This window comes from Sturnira hondurensis, unplaced genomic scaffold (assembly GCF_014824575.4).
Source record: "Sturnira hondurensis isolate 20B ecotype Veracruz unplaced genomic scaffold, ASM1482457v3 Scaffold0005220, whole genome shotgun sequence".
NCBI lineage: Eukaryota > Metazoa > Chordata > Mammalia > Chiroptera > Phyllostomidae > Sturnira > Sturnira hondurensis.
This window is the reverse complement of record NW_028077851.1, coordinates 883314-900475: the sequence shown is the minus strand read 5'-3', so window position 1 is coordinate 900475 and position 17162 is coordinate 883314. Positions and strand designations below refer to the sequence as shown.

The window sequence follows — 17162 nt, the reverse complement described above, 5'->3', positions numbered from 1 at the left end:
ACTTAATATTGATGAACCAATGTTGATTTTTTTTATCTTACAAATACACCATGATAATGTGAGATAAGATTGAAGAAAACAAATTGGTTGAATAGCAATATGGGAACCTCTTGTACTATATCCATGTATCTTTTCTATAAATTTAAAATTATTCCATATAAAAAGTTTAATTAAGCCCTGGCTACTGTAGCTCAGTAGATTGAGCGTGGGCCTGTGAACCAAAGGATCATAGTTCAATTCCCAGTCAGAGCACATACCAGGGTTGCAGGACAGTTCCCAATAGGAGATGCATGAGAGGCAACCATACATTGATGTTTCTCTCCCTCTCTCCTTCCCTTCCCCTCTTAAGATAAATAAAATCCTTTTTAAAAAGTTTAATTAAAATATTAAAGAGATCCTATTGGCAAATTTCTTGGGAAACTTTGGGTTAAATAATGCCCAATTGAATTTCTCAATTCCTGTAACTATCAGAGTTTTTTTGAGATACCAAATAAGCATTGTGACTGTAACAAAAGGAATGTAGGATATCATATTTCCCAACATCTTTGGTCAGCAACCTTTCTTTCTTCAAAAACCAGTTTTCCAAAGGAGTTCCCATAAAGCTATCAGCTGATTTCTCAAAAAAAAAAAAAAAACCTTACAGGCAAGAAGGAGCTGGGAAGAAGTATTCCAAGTCATGAAAGGGGAGGATCTACATCCAAGATGACTCTATCCAGCAAAGCTTATCATCTAGAATGAAAGGGCAGATAAAGTGCTTCCCAGACAAGGTCAACTTAAAGGAGTTCATCATCACCAAGCCATTATTATATGAAACACTAAAGGGACTTATCTAAGAAAAAGAAGATCAAAACTATGAACAGTAAAATGACAACAAACTCGCTGCTATTCAACAACTGAACCTAAGAAACAAAAACTAAGCAAACAATTAGAACAAGAACAGAACCACGGAAATGGAGACCACATCAGGGGTTATTGGGGTGGGGTGGGGGGAATGGAGTGGAAAGGTACAGGGAATAACAAGCATAATTGGTAGGCATAAAATAGACGGGGGAAGAGGTTAAGAATAGTATAGGAAACAGAGAAGCCAAAGAACTTATATGTACGACCCATGGACACAAACTAACGGGGAGGGCTGGAGGATGGGGAGGCACAGGGTGGAGGGGGGATATAGGGGAGAAAAAAATTGGAACAACTATAATAGCATAATCAATAAAACATACTTTAAAAAATGTTTAAAAAGCAGTTTTCCAGAAAAATGCTGACACAGAGAAGGTTTTTCCCAAAGTTTCACAGACTTCTACCCAATATCTGACCTTCTTCAAATTTTAATCAGCAACTTTTGCTGAAGAAAGATGCCATGAACATGCAATTGGTAAGAGACTTAAAACTGGAAGATACTCTGATGAATGAGAAAATCAGCATTAAAGTTATATTAATAGGCTACTTCAAGCCCTGGCTGCTGTGGCTTAGTGGACAAAGTGCCGACCTGTGAAGCAAAGGGTCACTGGTTCGATTCCCAGTCACAGCACATGCCTGGATTGTGGGTCAGGTCCCCAGTAGGGGTCACACGAGATGCAACTACACATTGATGCTTCTGTCCCTCTCTCTATCCCTTCCCTTCTCTCTAAAAAAAAAAAGAAAGAAAGAAAATCTTTTAAAAAAAGGCTACTTAAGCTGACCAAACTTAACAGGATGAGTATAAAATGATAAATACATAGCCCACTTTTATTTATACAAAGTAAAAATAAAAATCAACCACTTAAGTATAGGATGATGAAGTATAGACTCAAGTGCCTATCATATTCCTCTGAGGAGCTGTGTGTTACATCCAGAGGTAAAGTTGGTTATGAGGTAAAGATCTGTTATGCTCAGTGAAGAGGACCTTTATAGTCAAGTTAAGCCCACCTCTGCAGATTTGTTTTGTTTAATTCTATGTGCCGTATCACAAAAGATCCTCAATGAATCATTGCTAAAGGAGAAGGAACAGGATACTGTGTATCTTGGAAAACCGTATCATGTCAAGAAATATTTTTTAAAAGCAGGAATTTAACCCTGATGAACACAAAGGGGATTTGACATTGGCCCTAACATACAAGAATACAAGGACACTCCAACATATTACATAAAAGTGAAACTTTAGAAGTCAGAAGGAGGACCTAAGGAAATGGGAGAAGGCATACTTTAGTTCAACACCATCTTTGTAACCATTAAAGTGCCTCATAAAGGAACAGATATCCTTGAAGCAAAGCGAACTCCTAGCCTCTTGGATTGTTTAAATAGAAGCTGGATATCCACTAGCTCAGATTTCTGACAAGATGTGTTCTACATTGCACCTAATGTAGAAGACATCTTGACTTGTACTTACATGACTTCTACATGTCCTTCCAGTCCTAAGATCTGTGAATCTATTAAACCACAAGGAAGGAAAGAAATTAAGAGGTACTGAGGAAATTTGCAAACTGTTGAAAACACGTCCTTAGGTACCTTAGACTCACTGTGCTTCTCTTTTAAACAGCTTCTCTGAAACGATATCCAGAAACTGTCTGAACAAATGCTGGAGTTTAGCCAAAGAATCAGTGCCAAGGCACCAACCCCAAGTGTGTACCTAACAGACTTCTGATGATATAATTTAGGTTACAGGAGAGGACAGGAAATTGAATTTATCTAGACCAGGTATTGTTACGCAAAAATAAACTTGCTGAAACAAACAAGCTGATTTTTAAAATCCACTCTTTTGTCCTCCTATGTAAATAATTGGCTTATTAAAAAAGAGTCTATATAAAAGTTCAAGCCCTCCTTAGAGTTTACTCCCAAGCTGAGGCAGAACTAGCATGAGGTGAGTGACTGAGGCACCTATGACGCCCATGTTAAGGAAACATGGGTGTCATATTGAGAGTAAGTCTCAATATCCAATGAAGCTCTATAGGCTCAGGACCTGAGAATGAGTGTCACTTTCAATTTCTTCAGAGGTACATGCTTACCTTGCCCTGGTCCCAGACCTGTGATTGGTCAGTTCATCAAAGCCCCTCTCTGACATCACAGTAAATAGTATAGCTACTTATCTAAAGCAGAGTTTGGGTTGTTGCTCAAGAGCCTAAAGAGAAAAAGACCTCAGGCCACAGCTCCCAGCCCAAGGTAGGCTGTAGGCAAAAGGTCTGTACAAACTCAACTATGCCAATGGCTGGGGTGGAAGAGGGCGGAGCAGACTCAGGGATCTCTGGGCAGGCACGGCCTGCAAAGATGGCAAGCGAGGGAGAAGCGGCACAGACAGGGACTGGGGCAGCTCCTCCAGCCACCTGGAGCCTAGGGCTACTGGCCCTGAGAACCTGCTCTTGACTTTACATTAAAACACAGTGTGATTGTGCAGTGACTGGTCATGGCGGATCAAAAATAAAGGACAACCAGAGTGTGATAAACACCAAAATGCACATCATGAGGGGTGATCCCAAACCAGAGGTAAAAATTTTGGACAGCAAGGAGACAAATGCCAAGGCCAAAGCAGCCATAAACTGCTGTTTTAAAAAACAAGAAACAAGTTACAATTCAGAATACAGTGTTGATAATGTTGCATACTGACCCTCTGTTGGAAGAGACTTAATCACAGGCAACATCGTTAGAGAAGTCTGGCCACTGACAGACTGGGATCAAATTGAGGCAGAAGTTGCAGACTGAGAAAAAAAGACAATGGGCAGATTCACCGCCAATTAAAAAAAAAAAACTTTTACATAGAATCTGAAGGAACAAGTTCACTGTCTCAAGTGGAGGTGGCTATCGGAAGAAAGGAAGTTTCGATGTAATGTGTGATGACTTGAAAGTTGGTGAAGAACATGCTATCCCGAACCCAGGTTGTAAATTTGAAGATGCTTTCCAGAATTATCCTGACTTGATGAAAAACATTTAAAAAGCAGGATTTCAAAAGCCAACACCAATTCAATCATAGGCATGAACAATTTTTCTACAAGGGATAGATCTTATAGTAGTTGCCCCAACCAGAACAGGCAAAACACTGTCTTATTGACTACCTAGGTTTATTCACATCAGTTCCAACCAACACCTAGAACACAAAGGAATGGTCCTGGCCTGCTAGTCCTTACACCAAGAAAATTGGCTCTTCCAGTGGAAAATGAATGTTCTACGTATTCATAAAAAAGTCTAAAAAGTATTTGTATGTATGGTGGTACAGATGGAAAAGAAAAAGTAAAAAACATCACCCAAGGCATAGACATCATTATTGCAACTCCAGAGTGACTAAAATGAACAACTTTGTCAACCTAAAAAGCATCACTTATTTGGTCTTAGATGAAGGTGATAAAATGCTAGATCTGGGATTTGAAAAGCAGATAATGAAAAGTTTATTAGATGTGCAGCAGACTATTATGACAAGTGTAACTTGGCTAGATACCATTCGTCGACATGCACAACCTTATTTGAAAAAGCCTATGATTGTTTCTGTTGGTTCTCTGGATTTAGTTGCTGTAAATACAGTTGAAGCAAAATACAATTGTTACTACGGAAGAAAAAAAACGACCTCTTGTCCAAGAATTCCCATACTGCCTGTCGTCCGGAGACAAAGTCAGCATGCGGCTTAGCAGAAAACTTGTTGCTGATAACTTACCTAACAATATAAGCATCCAAAGCCTATGTACAATCACTGCTTGGAAACAGAGAACAGAGTGGCGGACATCAAGTCACCAGAGAACTTTAAAAGTCGAAGTGTGACAATACTGATGGCTACTGATTTAGCAACCTGAGGTCTTGATGTTAATATCATACACGTATATAACTACAATTTCCCATAGAATATTAAAGAATATATACACAGAGTAGGGTGTACTGGAAGAGCAGGGAAGACTGGCATACCCACTACTATTGTGAATAGAAACGATTGGAAGATTGCCCCTGAATTAATTAAAATTTTGGAAACACCAAATCAAAGTATTCCTGAAGCTCTTTGTAACAATGGCTGAACAATACAAGTAAGTGAAAAAATAAAGGACACAGAAGAAAATTCGAATATATCTCAAAGAAAAGCCAAGGAGTCTAATGGAGATCCAAATTGAAAACACTTGTACCAGGCAATTGGAAGATTCAAGCTACATTAAGGATATGCAGTATGCAAGACACATGAGGAAGTATTGGAAACAAACTGGCATTTCAAATACAAACAATTCTTAAATAATACCATTAAGCTTTAAATACTGTGCGCTCTCCTCAATACAGTCAACACTGTTTTGAAAACACAAGAGTGAGAGATTATGTAGGGGAGAAAACAGATGTTATGCATTGGTTAAAGTTTAGATTCTATTACAGGCTGCCATGCACATCTGTGTCTTCTCCACAGACTTAGTGGTAGATAACAATGGTGCTTTCCTTGCTTTAAAATGCTTGCACTAAGCCCTGGCTAGTGTAGCTCAGTGGATTGAGTGCAGGCTGCGAAACAAAGTGTTGCTGGTTCGATGCCAGTCAGGGCACATACCTGGGTTGCAGACCAAGTCCCCACTTGAGGGCACACGAGAGGTAAACACACATTGAGGTTTCTCTCCCTCCCTTTATCTCTCTCTAAAATATAAATTAAAAAAAAGAAATTTAAAAAAATGATTGCACTAAATTCAAAGAGTTTTCATCAAGCTTGTCACAGTTCAAATATTCCACTTTCACCCAGTGGTCAGTGCCACAGCCGTCCCTACAAATATCTCCATGATAACTGCCTGATTATTTTAATTCCAAAAAAATAACAGCGAAATCTAGAAGATTCCAAAATTCTATCAGATTTTGATAGATGTCACTAACAGAGCAAGGTGTCTAACTCTGCTCATTGGGACAGACACTTTGTACGGGTAGGTATCAGATGCTCATACAAAGTCTGTTACTAACCATTGGTTAAAAATTTGGGGGTGCTCACTTGCCTTCAGAGGTCTCACTTTCTTCACTAATAAATTTGAATGGTAGGATTGAGCAATTTGGGGGTCCTCTTCCCCTCTAAATTCTATGATATTACAACCAAAATCATGTATCCCAGCCTTATATAAATACTTTATTTTCTAATCTAGGGAAAAGGCAAATCCTTGTGTAAAAAAACTGAACAATGAAAAGACTTTTTAATAACCAGAAGAGTGCATTTTGCTTTTCTATTGATTTTCATGATGTGACTCACAGGTTGTCTATTTCTTTTCATCAGATTTTATTCTTCAGTTTGTCTTGAAAAGGTCAAAACCAGATATATACTTCAGGGGAAAAAAGGGAAAGAAAAATATACCTTATATACTGGATAAAACAGCAAAAACAATCAAAGGACACTTTTGCCATAGCAACCCATTTTAGGAAAACTTCGAATTTATACTTCTATCTCTTATACCTTCTTAGATGCTATATGATTCTTACATTGCAAAAAGAAATCCTCACAATGACGTTAAATTGTAAACTCCAATGTTTTTACAGAACATTAGAATTAGTTCAACCTTAATACTTCTGGCAAAATAAAAAAACATTAATGCAACAATCTTTTTTCCCAGCAAGCCTCAGCTGTGACAACAACAAGGAAGTCAGAAATTAAGTGAAATAAACAGGCAAGCACTGGAAGTGTTTAAGTCTGGCTTCAAAAGTTCTTTATATAGATGGGTTCTGGGAAGATGGCGGTGGAGTAATACAAAGGATTTCGCTTCCCTCCACGCGCTGGAGAAAAACCGGGCTGATCTGCGGAGGAGCGCAGCGGATGCCCAACAGGGACCCAGCATACAGGAAGGCAGGACTCCAGAGAGTGTACAGGACACTGAATGACCACAGGTTGAGGAGAGGAGACCACCGCAGATCAACAAGGTACGAGGGAACAGCACAGAAGCTGCAGGCCCTCTGCCGGGCGGAGCCAGGGCCCTGGCCTGGCCGCCTTGGTCTCTGAGAGCCGAGGGCGGGCAACAACGACCCTGGGAGAGAACTAGTCACCCGCACCCTCCCTATCTGGCAGGGCGCATATTGGAAAACACCAGGAGAGATCGGTTTGCCTGTAGTGGTAGAGAGACTAGTGGGCATTGGGAAGCAAACCACAGAGCTCTGATATCCCGTAGGGTCAGGTTGTGGTTGCTGGCTTGTGAGAACTGAGAGCCGCCCATGCGATCCCTATAGCACGGGGTCAGAGCCTGGCCTGCCACAGACCCTGCGAGTCTCAGACTACTCGCAAGGCCCCTGGAAGAGAAGCAGCCAGCAGCTCCATCCCTACCCAGCCGGGCACAGACTGAGAAGCACCCGGAATCAGGCTGTGCCTGCTGGCTTCAAAGAATTATGAGTTGCCCTGTGTGTTCAGCCACAGAACTGGGGAAGGTCCGCACCCAAGCCTGCGAAACCAGGAAAGCCTGGCTGGGAGCGAGTGCCCTCACGCAATACCAGGGCTGGGAAACCTGGGGAAAAATCGGCTCTCAGTGGGGCACAGGAGAGCTGCCCCAGTGTGGATCTTGGGAGGGCACTGGCAAAATCAGTTGAGTTCCCCGAGACGCGACAAAGGTCACATTAATAGCCACTCAGGCTGCTGCAGCTAGTGAGAACAGAAGAAAAGGTTTGACCAGCTGGAAACCAACAAGAGGAGTACGTGCAAGCACAGAACACCAAGATACATGCAGGAGACTGCACCACTGAATTTCACAGACATCCTACCACAGAAGTTCACACCATAAACTGAGGGAACCAGAACAGATCAATAAAAGAAGCTGAGGCCAACAAGAAGAGCAACACAAACAATGGGAAGACAAAGAAACAATCCCCAAATGAAAGAAAAGGAGGAAGTCTCAGAAAGAATGTTACATGAACTAGAGGCAAGTCAACTATCAGGTATTGAATTCAAAGCACTGGTTATCAGGAAATTCAAAGAGCTTACAACAAGCTACCAGAAACTACAGGGGAGCTAAAATGAACTCTCTGCAAACTATATCAACATGAAAAAGGAAATAGAAACTATCAGCAAAGGCCAAGAGAAAATAAAGAATACAACTTCTGAACTGAAGAACACAGTAGAAGGTATGAAGAGTAGGATTGATGAGGCGGAGGGCACATAAGCAAGATCGAAGACAGGGTAAAAAGAATCTCCCAGATGGACCAAATAATAGAAATGAGAATCAGAAAGAATGAGGAGAGTTTAAGAGAAATGAAAGACAATATGAAATGTAATAATATCCAAATAATAGGAATACTAGAAGGAGAAGAAGAAGAACAAGGAATAGAAAATCTACTTGAAAGAGTAATAACAAAAAATTTTCCTAACTTGAGGAGAGATAAAGTCACACGAATCCAGGAATTGCAAGGAGTCCCAAGCAGGTGGAACCCAAAGAGGCCTACTGCAAGACACATCATCATTAAAATGGCAAAACTCCAAGACAAAGAGAAAATCCTAAAGGCAGCAAGGGAGAAAAAGGAAGTAACATACAAAGGGGTCCCAATAAGGCTGGCTACTGACTTCTCAATGGAAACATTCCAAGCAAGAAGAGAATGGAAAGAAATATTCCAAGTAATGAGAAACAGACCTACAACCAAGGCTACTATACATAGCAAGGTTCTCAATCAAGATAGAAGGCCAAATAAAGTGCTTCCAAGACAAAAGAAGGCTAAACTAATATGCCTCCAACAAACCAGTTCTGCAAGAGATGCTAACAGGACTCCTCTAAGGAAAGGAAGAAAAAGAGAGAGACAGAGAAGAATACATATACATAAATGGCAATGAGTAAATACCTTTCAATAATACCCTTAAACATAAATGGATTAAATGCACCAATTAAAAGACATACAATAGCTGAATGGATAAGAAAGCATGACCCACACATGTGATGCCTACAAGAGACCCACCTCAGGTCAAAAGACCACCACAGACTAAAAGTGAAAGGATGGAAACAAATTTTCCAAGCAAATGGACAAGAAAAAAAAAAGCCGGGGTAGCAATTCTCATATCAGACAAAATAGATTTCAAAAAAAGGACCATAAAGAGAGACCCAGGAGGTCACTTCATAATACTCAAGGGAAGAATCCACCAAGAAGACATTAACATCCTAAATATATATGCACCCAACATAGAAGCACCCAAATATATAAAGAAAATCCTAGAGGACCTCAAAAAACATATTGACAGCAACACAATTATAGTAGGGGATTTTAACACCCCACTGTAAAAAATGGACAAATCATCCAAACAAAATATCAACAAAGACATTGCAGCATTAAACGACACTCTAGATGAAATAGACCTAATTGATTTATATAGAGCCGTCCATCCAAAAGAAGCTAAATGCACATTCTTTTCAAATGCACATGGAACATTTTCCAAGATAGACCACATGATAGGACACAAAACGAGTCTCAACAAATTCAGGAAAATAGAAATCATACCAAGCATTTTCTCTGATCACCAGGGACTGAAATTGGAAACCAACCACACAGGAAAAAAACCAAAACACCCAAAAGCATGGAGACTGAATGGTATGCTATTAAACAATGAATGGGTCAAGATTAAAATTAGGAAAGAAATCACAAAGCTTCTAGAAACAAATGAAAATGAACTCATAACAACCCAAAACTTATGGGACACAGTGAAGGCTGTCCTGAGAGGGAAGTTCATGGGAATACAGGCTTACCTAAAGAAGATAGAAACATTTCAAACAAACAACCTAACTTGACGCCTGCAAGAACTCGAGGAACAACAGACATGGCCCAGAGCAAGTAGAAGGAAGGAAATAACCAAGATCAGAGTAGAACTAAATGACATAGACACTAAAAGCACAATACTAAGGATCAATGAAAGTAGGAGTTGGTTTTTTGAAAAGATAAACAAAATAGACAAACCTTTAAGTAGGCTCATCAAGAAAAGAAGAGAGAGGACCCAAATAAACACAATCAGAAATGAAAGAGGAGAGATTACAACTGATACCACAGAAATAGAAGGGACTGTAAGAAATTACTATGCAGAACTGTATAGAACTGTTTTCAAATTTTCAAGAAATTTGAAAACCTAGGTGAAATGGACAAATTTCTAGAAAAATATAATATTCCAAAACTCAATAAAGAAGAAGCAGAAAACATGAACAGGCCAATAACAGCAGATGGAATTGAAGAAGTAATCAAAAAACTCCCATCACATAAAAGCCCTGGACCAGATGGTTTCACAGGAGAATTCTACAAAGCTTTTAAGGAAGAGCTAACCCCTATTCTTCATAGACTATTCCAAAAAATCCAAAAGAAGGGGAAACTCCCCAACTCTTTTTATGAAGCGGGCATCATCCTAATTCCAAAGCCAGACAGAGATACAACAAAGAAAGAAAACTACAGGCCAATATCGCTGATGAATATAGACGCTAAAATCTTCAATAAAATATTGGCAAAGTGCATCCAACAATACATCAAAAACATCATACACCACGACCAAGTGGGATTCATCCCAGGGATGCAAGGATGGTTCAACATCCGCAAATCAGTAAATGTAATACATCACATAAACAAAAGCAAAGACGAAACCACATGATCATATCAATAGACTCAGAAAAAGCTTTACATAAGGTACAACACCGATTTATGATAAAGTTACTAAGAAAAATGGGAATAGAGGGAGCATTCCTCAATATAATAAAGGACATATATGAAAAACCTACAGCCAACATCATACTCAATGGGCAAACACTAAAATCTTTTCCACTAAGATCAGGAACAAGACAAGGTTGTCCACTTTCACCATTTCTATTCAATATAGTATTAGAAGTTATAGCCACAGCAATCAGACAAGAAAAGGAAATAAAAGGCATCCAAATCCGAAAGGAGGAAGCAAAACTGGCATTGTCTGCAGATGACATGTTAGTGTACCTGGAAAACCCTATAGCCTCTACCAAAAAATGGCTCGAACTAACAAATGAATTTGCCAAAAGAGCGGGATACAAAGTCAATATCCAGAAATCAAAGCCATTTTTCTATACTAACAATGAATCAGCAGAAGCAGAAATCAAGAAAAAAAATCCATTCGATACAACAAAACATAAATAAAATACCTGGGTTTTAGCCTAACCAAGGAGGTAAAAGACCTGTATTCAGAGAACTACACAACACTGAAGAAAGAAATCAAGGAAGATACAAACAAATGGAAACATATACCGAGTTCATGGATTGGAAGAATTAACATCAGCAAAATGTCCATACTACCCAAAGCAATTTACAGATTCAATGCAATACCTATTAAAGTACCAATGGCGTATTTCACAGATATAGAACAAACACTTCAAAAATTTATATGGAACCATAAAAGACCCCGAATAGCAGCTGCAATTTTGAGAAAGAAGAACAAAGTTTTAGGAGGGATCACAACACCTGATATCAAACTGTATTACAAGGCCACTGTAATCAAAACAGCCTGGTACTGGCATAAAAACAGGCACATAGACCAATGAAATAGAACAGAGAGCCTGGAAATAAACCCAAATCTCTACAGTCAATTAATATTCGACAAAGGGGGCAATAACATAAAATGGAGTAAAGACAGCCTTTTCAACAAATAGTGTTGGGAGAATTGGACAGCTACATGCAAAAAAATGAAACTCGAGCACCAACTTACACCATACACCAGAATTAATTCAAGGTGGATAAAAGATTTAAATATAAGCCAGGAAACCATTAAAGCCCTAGAGGAGAACATTGGCAGGAAAATCTCAGATATTCCACATAGCAATATTTTTGATACGTCCCCTAGAGCAAGGAACATAAAGGAAAGAATAAACAAATGGGATCTCATCAAACTTAAAAGCTTCTGCATGGCTGAGGAAAACAGTATCAAGGTAAAAAGAGAAGCAACTGTTTGGGAAAACATATTTGCCCATGATACCTCAGACAAAGGTTTATTCTCCAAAATATACAAAGAACTCACTCGACTCCACTCAACCAAGACGAGCAACCCAGTTAAAAAACGGGCAAAGGACTTGAACAGACATTTCTCCAAGGAGGACATACAGAGGATCCAGAGACATATGAAAAGATGCTCGATATCACTAGCTATCAGAGAGATGCAAATTAAAACCACAATGAGATACCACTTTACACCAGTCAGAATGGCTATCATAAACAAAGAAACAAACAAGTGCTGGGGAGGTTGTGGGGAAAAGGGGACCCTAGTTCACTGTTGGTGGGATTGCAGATTGGTACAACCACTATGGAACAGTATGGAATTTTCTCAGAAAACTAAAAATGAATCTGTTTTTTAACCCAGCAATTCCACTGCTAGGATCATATCCTAAGAACCCTGAAACACCAATCCAAAATAACCTATGCACCCTGATGTTCATAGCAGCACAATTTACGATACCCAAGAGTTGGAAGCAACCTAGATGCCCATCGGTCAATGACTGGATCACAAACCTATGGTACATTTACACAATGGAATTCTATGCTGCAGAAAGGAAGAAGGAGCTCCTACCTTTTGCCACAGCATGGATGGAACTGGAAAGCATTATGCTGAGCGAAATAAGCCAGGCGGTGAAAGACAATTACCACATGATACCACTGTTAACAGGAATCTAAACAACAAAACATACAGTCAAGCAAAATATGAGCAAAGACACTCAAATACAGAACAGGCTGACAGGCCAGACGGGGGAAGGGAGAGAATCACGGGGGCAAAGGGGATGGTCTCACATGGACAAGTATAAAGGACACATGGACAATAACTAAAGTGGGGGGCAGAAATGGGAGGGAGGTGGGGAGCACGGGGGGGGGCAGGGCTGGGAATGTAAGACAGAAAACTGTACTTGAACAAGAATTAAATAAAAATTAAAATTAAAAAAAGTTCTTTATATAGGCCTCAATATATATCTTGATAAAATTAATAGCAAAGTCTAACGTTTTTTAGTGTTTTTGTTTATAATGTATAATCTTCATTTAAAATCTCACTGAAAAGGTAATCTTATCCCCTTTTTACAGAGGATGAAACAAGGTCAGCGGAACTAACTTACCTAAGGTCCAAGACCATATGTTTGTCTTGAGGTTGCCCACACGTTCGGAGTTAGTGAAACAGAGAGTTATGCGCAAATTTACTCTAATGCAAAGCAGTCTGCGGCCTAACCTGTGGTACCGCCTCAAATGGCCTGTTTCTGTCCACCCAGCGGAGAAATGATGGATGTTTCGCTAGTTGGAATACATGTTTTTTGCCAAAACTCCTCCTTAGGACAAGGAGGAGTATTTGTTAGTAAGAAAAAAATGTAACAATGAAGCCACTTGAGACAGATTGTGAGGTTCCTCAAACGTGTTCAAGAAACAACAACAAAAAGTATCACTCAGTGTCTTGACTATGAGTAAGAAAGGAAGAGAAGCATACATTTCTTCTCAAAGAAAAGGCAGAAAAGACTTACGCTGTACGGGGATATGTAAGTTCTCAACTAGGGCTATTTTTGCAGCCTTCCAGATGTTTAACAACAAGTGAAGACACTGATGGTTTGTTCAGCTACAGGGGGTGGAGATGCGGTGCCAAGGAGCTACTGGCACTAAGGAGGTAGAGGCCAAGGATGCTGCTAAACAGACAGCCCCAAACAACAAAGAATTATTTGGCCCAAAACATCAACAGTGCTGAGATGGAGAATCCATGAGAGAGCAGAGGCAAAACGAAACTAGGTACATAGTAACTAAGAAAGGACTTCAGAAGACAAAATAGAGGATTTTTAAATGATATCTCTTGGGTGACACAAAGTAAAATCCTACCGCCTTCCTATTCTTGATTTCATGTACTAAAAGTGGTTCTCCACAGGGGCCAATTTGACCAGTGTCTGGGCGCAGATTTCGTTGTCACAACTCAGGGAAAGAGTGTTGGTGTATCCTGGGAACAGTCCAGTAGTGCTACTAAACAGCACAGGACAAACCCTCAAAACAAATAATTACATGGAGGTCAGTACTGCTATAGATGAGAAACCTTGCAACAGATTAAGCAGAATGCCCTCTGCAGCCCGAATTCAATTGCAGAGAAACCAAGGAGGAAGTTCAGCAAGGAAAACAAAAGGAGGATGTTCATTTCTTAAGTACTGTTCTATGTAAAGCCCTCCACCAACTTTGCAGTCTTTGTTGTATACTACCTCAATGAATCTGAAAGTTAATTTTATGTCCTAGGAGACATCTGGCAATGTCTGTGGACATTTTTGATTGTCCTACTGAAGCGGCAGGATTGCTACTAGTATCCAGTAGTGAATTGAGGTCAGGGATGAACATCTTATAATGCACAGGGCAGCACCCTACAAGAATGGATTTTTCAGCCTGAAGTGTCTATGGTGTTGAGGTCAAGAAACTGTGGTTTACATTGATCAACAAAGTTTTTGTGAGTGAAATGCTTTTTAGGAACTCAAAGAAATACTCAGTTCTGCATCCAAATTGGAACAGTGTGACTGCAGGGCACCAAGCATTCTTTGACAAGGGAGACAAGGTACGAGGACTCGGCGGACCTCGGAGTCATTGCTATAAAATGCTTAGCATGGTGATTCACATCCAGTAGAAACTCAACAAATGCTAGATCCCTTCTGCCCTACCTCTTCCGTCACCCATTATATAATGCTTGGTCACAATTCAGGAAGCCGTTACTCACATTCTTTCCCCCAGTTGCATTGCTCTTTATCCTTCCTCTCCCCCTAGTCAAATCACATCCATCATTCTGGGTTCAGCCAAAGTGCCACATGTTCCCTAAGATCCTGTCTGGACTCCTCCATTTCAAAATTCCTGTAGGTCCTGTTATCTACCAATAATGTTGACTTCTGTACTGTACTAGTTTGCGTTCCTACAGAGACAATTTTGAAAACTTCAAATCAATTGAGAGAAATTGCATTGTCCAATTATTTAAATTCATTATAAAAATATAACACTTAAAACTCTATTATCCTGCATGATTGACAAGTCATAAGAAAACTGTCCAGTGCTAAAACTGCATGAAACCCTGTATACAATAAAAGGAGAATTTTTAAATTAAATGAAGAAAGGAAAGACTATTCCAAAACAAGTTTAAAATTTCTAAAAAAAATATAATACATACATAAACACATACCAGGACAATTGACTAACCGTAAAACTCCTATTTCAAATACCCACTAGATTGTTGCATTTTAAAAAAATGTAAAACACTTGAAGTTCATATAGGAAAATAATTTCTGATATCAAAGTGAGAAAAAAATTTGAACATACAAGCACCCATAGAAAATTTAAAGTAAGTAGTGATAGGTTTAACAATATAAAAATGAAATACTGAAAATATCATACAGGACAAAGGAAATAACATAAAAGTAATCTAAAATATGTAACACAATCCTAGTTATTTACTTAATATTCATGTATTTCTACAAAGAAAAAATAAAAAGCTAATTCCAAAATAGATATATGGGCAAAAATGTGAAAGGTAATTCACCAAATGGACAAACAAGTTAACAACAAACATGTGAAAAGTGCTTAACTTCTGCATAATCAAAGGAATGAAATTCACCCAATAATGTAACTTTTTTAATAGTGAATTTGGCTGTGATTTGAGAAAAACTGCAAATAGCTAAAACTAGTAAGGATACAGAGAAAAATGCTGATAAATTATAATTTGGTAAATCATATTCCTTGGAAGGAAAGTTGAGGTTGCATATAACATCTCTATACATTGGATCCAGTAGTATCACTTCCACACATTTACCGTAAGCAACATATATGTATATCTGGGTATGTGTGTATGACGATCTTGGAGTGTGTGTGTATCCATTTATATATAATACATATAAGATAAATAGCCACACACACACACACACACACACAAGGCTATTTATCACACGGTTACTAAAAATAATATTATGGGGGGGGAAAACCCTCAATGTTCAATAATAGGGTATTAGTTAAATAAACTGCACCATATCTATTGCCATTATGGAATAGCAGAAATCATGTTCATAAAGAATATTTCAATGTATTAGGGAAATTCATTTATAAAATCATCTTTTTCATTTCTAAAAAATTACATTGGCCCATAAATCCATACAGAAAATAAGCAAGTGAGACGGACACTCATAGACACACATTCATGATAGCCACCATTTTCACATTATGTGATTAAAGGTATATTTATTTTTTGAATTTATTGGGGTGACATGAATAAAATCATATAGGTATGCAATTCTATAATGCATCATTGGTATAATGCATCGTGTGCTCACCACCCCCAAGTCAAGTCTTCTATCACCATTTATCCCCACTTTACCTCTTCCCGCCTCCCCCACCTGCATGGCCCTTTCCCTCTGGTAATTACCATACTGTTGTCTTTGTCTGTGCATCTACTGATGGGCACTTGGGCAGCTTCCAAATCTTGTATATTGTAAATAAGGCAGCAATGAACAAAGGGCTACGTGCATGACTATTCTTTCGAATTAGTGTTTCGGGATTCTTAGGTTATACACCCAGAAGTGAGATCACTGGGTCAAAAAGCAGTTCCATTTTTAATTGTTTGAGGAAACTCCACACTGCTTCCCACAGCGGCTACACCAGTCTGCATTCCCACCGACAGTGTGCTAGGGTTTCCTTTTCTCCACATCCTCACCAGCACTTATTGTTTGTTGCTTTATTGATGACAGTCATTCTGCCAGGTAAGAGGTGATATCTCCTTGTGGTTTTAATTTGCATTTCTCTGATGATCAGTGATGTTCCTCATCTTTTTATATATCTATCTGCCATCTGTATGTCCTCTTTGGAGAAGAGTCTATTCGGGTTCTTTGCCCAGTTTTTAATTGGATTAAAAATGAGGCAGTAAATTATTCACTATTGAGAAGAGGCTCCAGTGAGGTGTACACTAGGATGAGAGTTGACTATAACGTGCAAATTAAGTTCTTCCCCTAGATGTTTTTTTAATGGGGACACTAAAAATACAGGATTCTATAGGGAACTGCTGTAATTTTATAACAAATTGGTAGCATATAGAACAAGCCCAGCTTCTGAATACTCAGCAGCAATTACAGGAAGAAGCAGAAGGAGAAACCAGCAGAGTAGAAAACTTGAAGACACCCAATATCAAGGTCATCTGAACCAATAGCTTTAACAGCATTCACACTTGGCTGCCCCTGGAGTACATCACCGGCTCTGACAGATGTGAAACGTAGCCGACCACAGAATTTCTTACAATCAACATCATAGCGGGCTCAGGGTGAATGATTCTACCT

At 39.1% G+C, this 17162-nt stretch overlaps 1 protein-coding gene across 1 annotated transcript; it reads left to right on the top strand.

Moving 5' to 3' along the window:
• Window positions 1–2831: 2831 nt before the first annotated feature.
• Window positions 2832–4967, top strand: DDX53 (DEAD-box helicase 53). Its single transcript, XM_037046352.1, is given in 12 exon segments — window positions 2832–2836; window positions 3194–3318; window positions 3321–3359; window positions 3362–3666; window positions 3668–3709; window positions 3711–3783; window positions 3786–4040; window positions 4043–4243; window positions 4246–4487; window positions 4489–4640; window positions 4642–4693; window positions 4695–4967. Coding segments are annotated over 12 exon segments (1764 nt in total).
• The last annotated feature ends 12195 nt before the right edge of the window (window positions 4968–17162 follow it).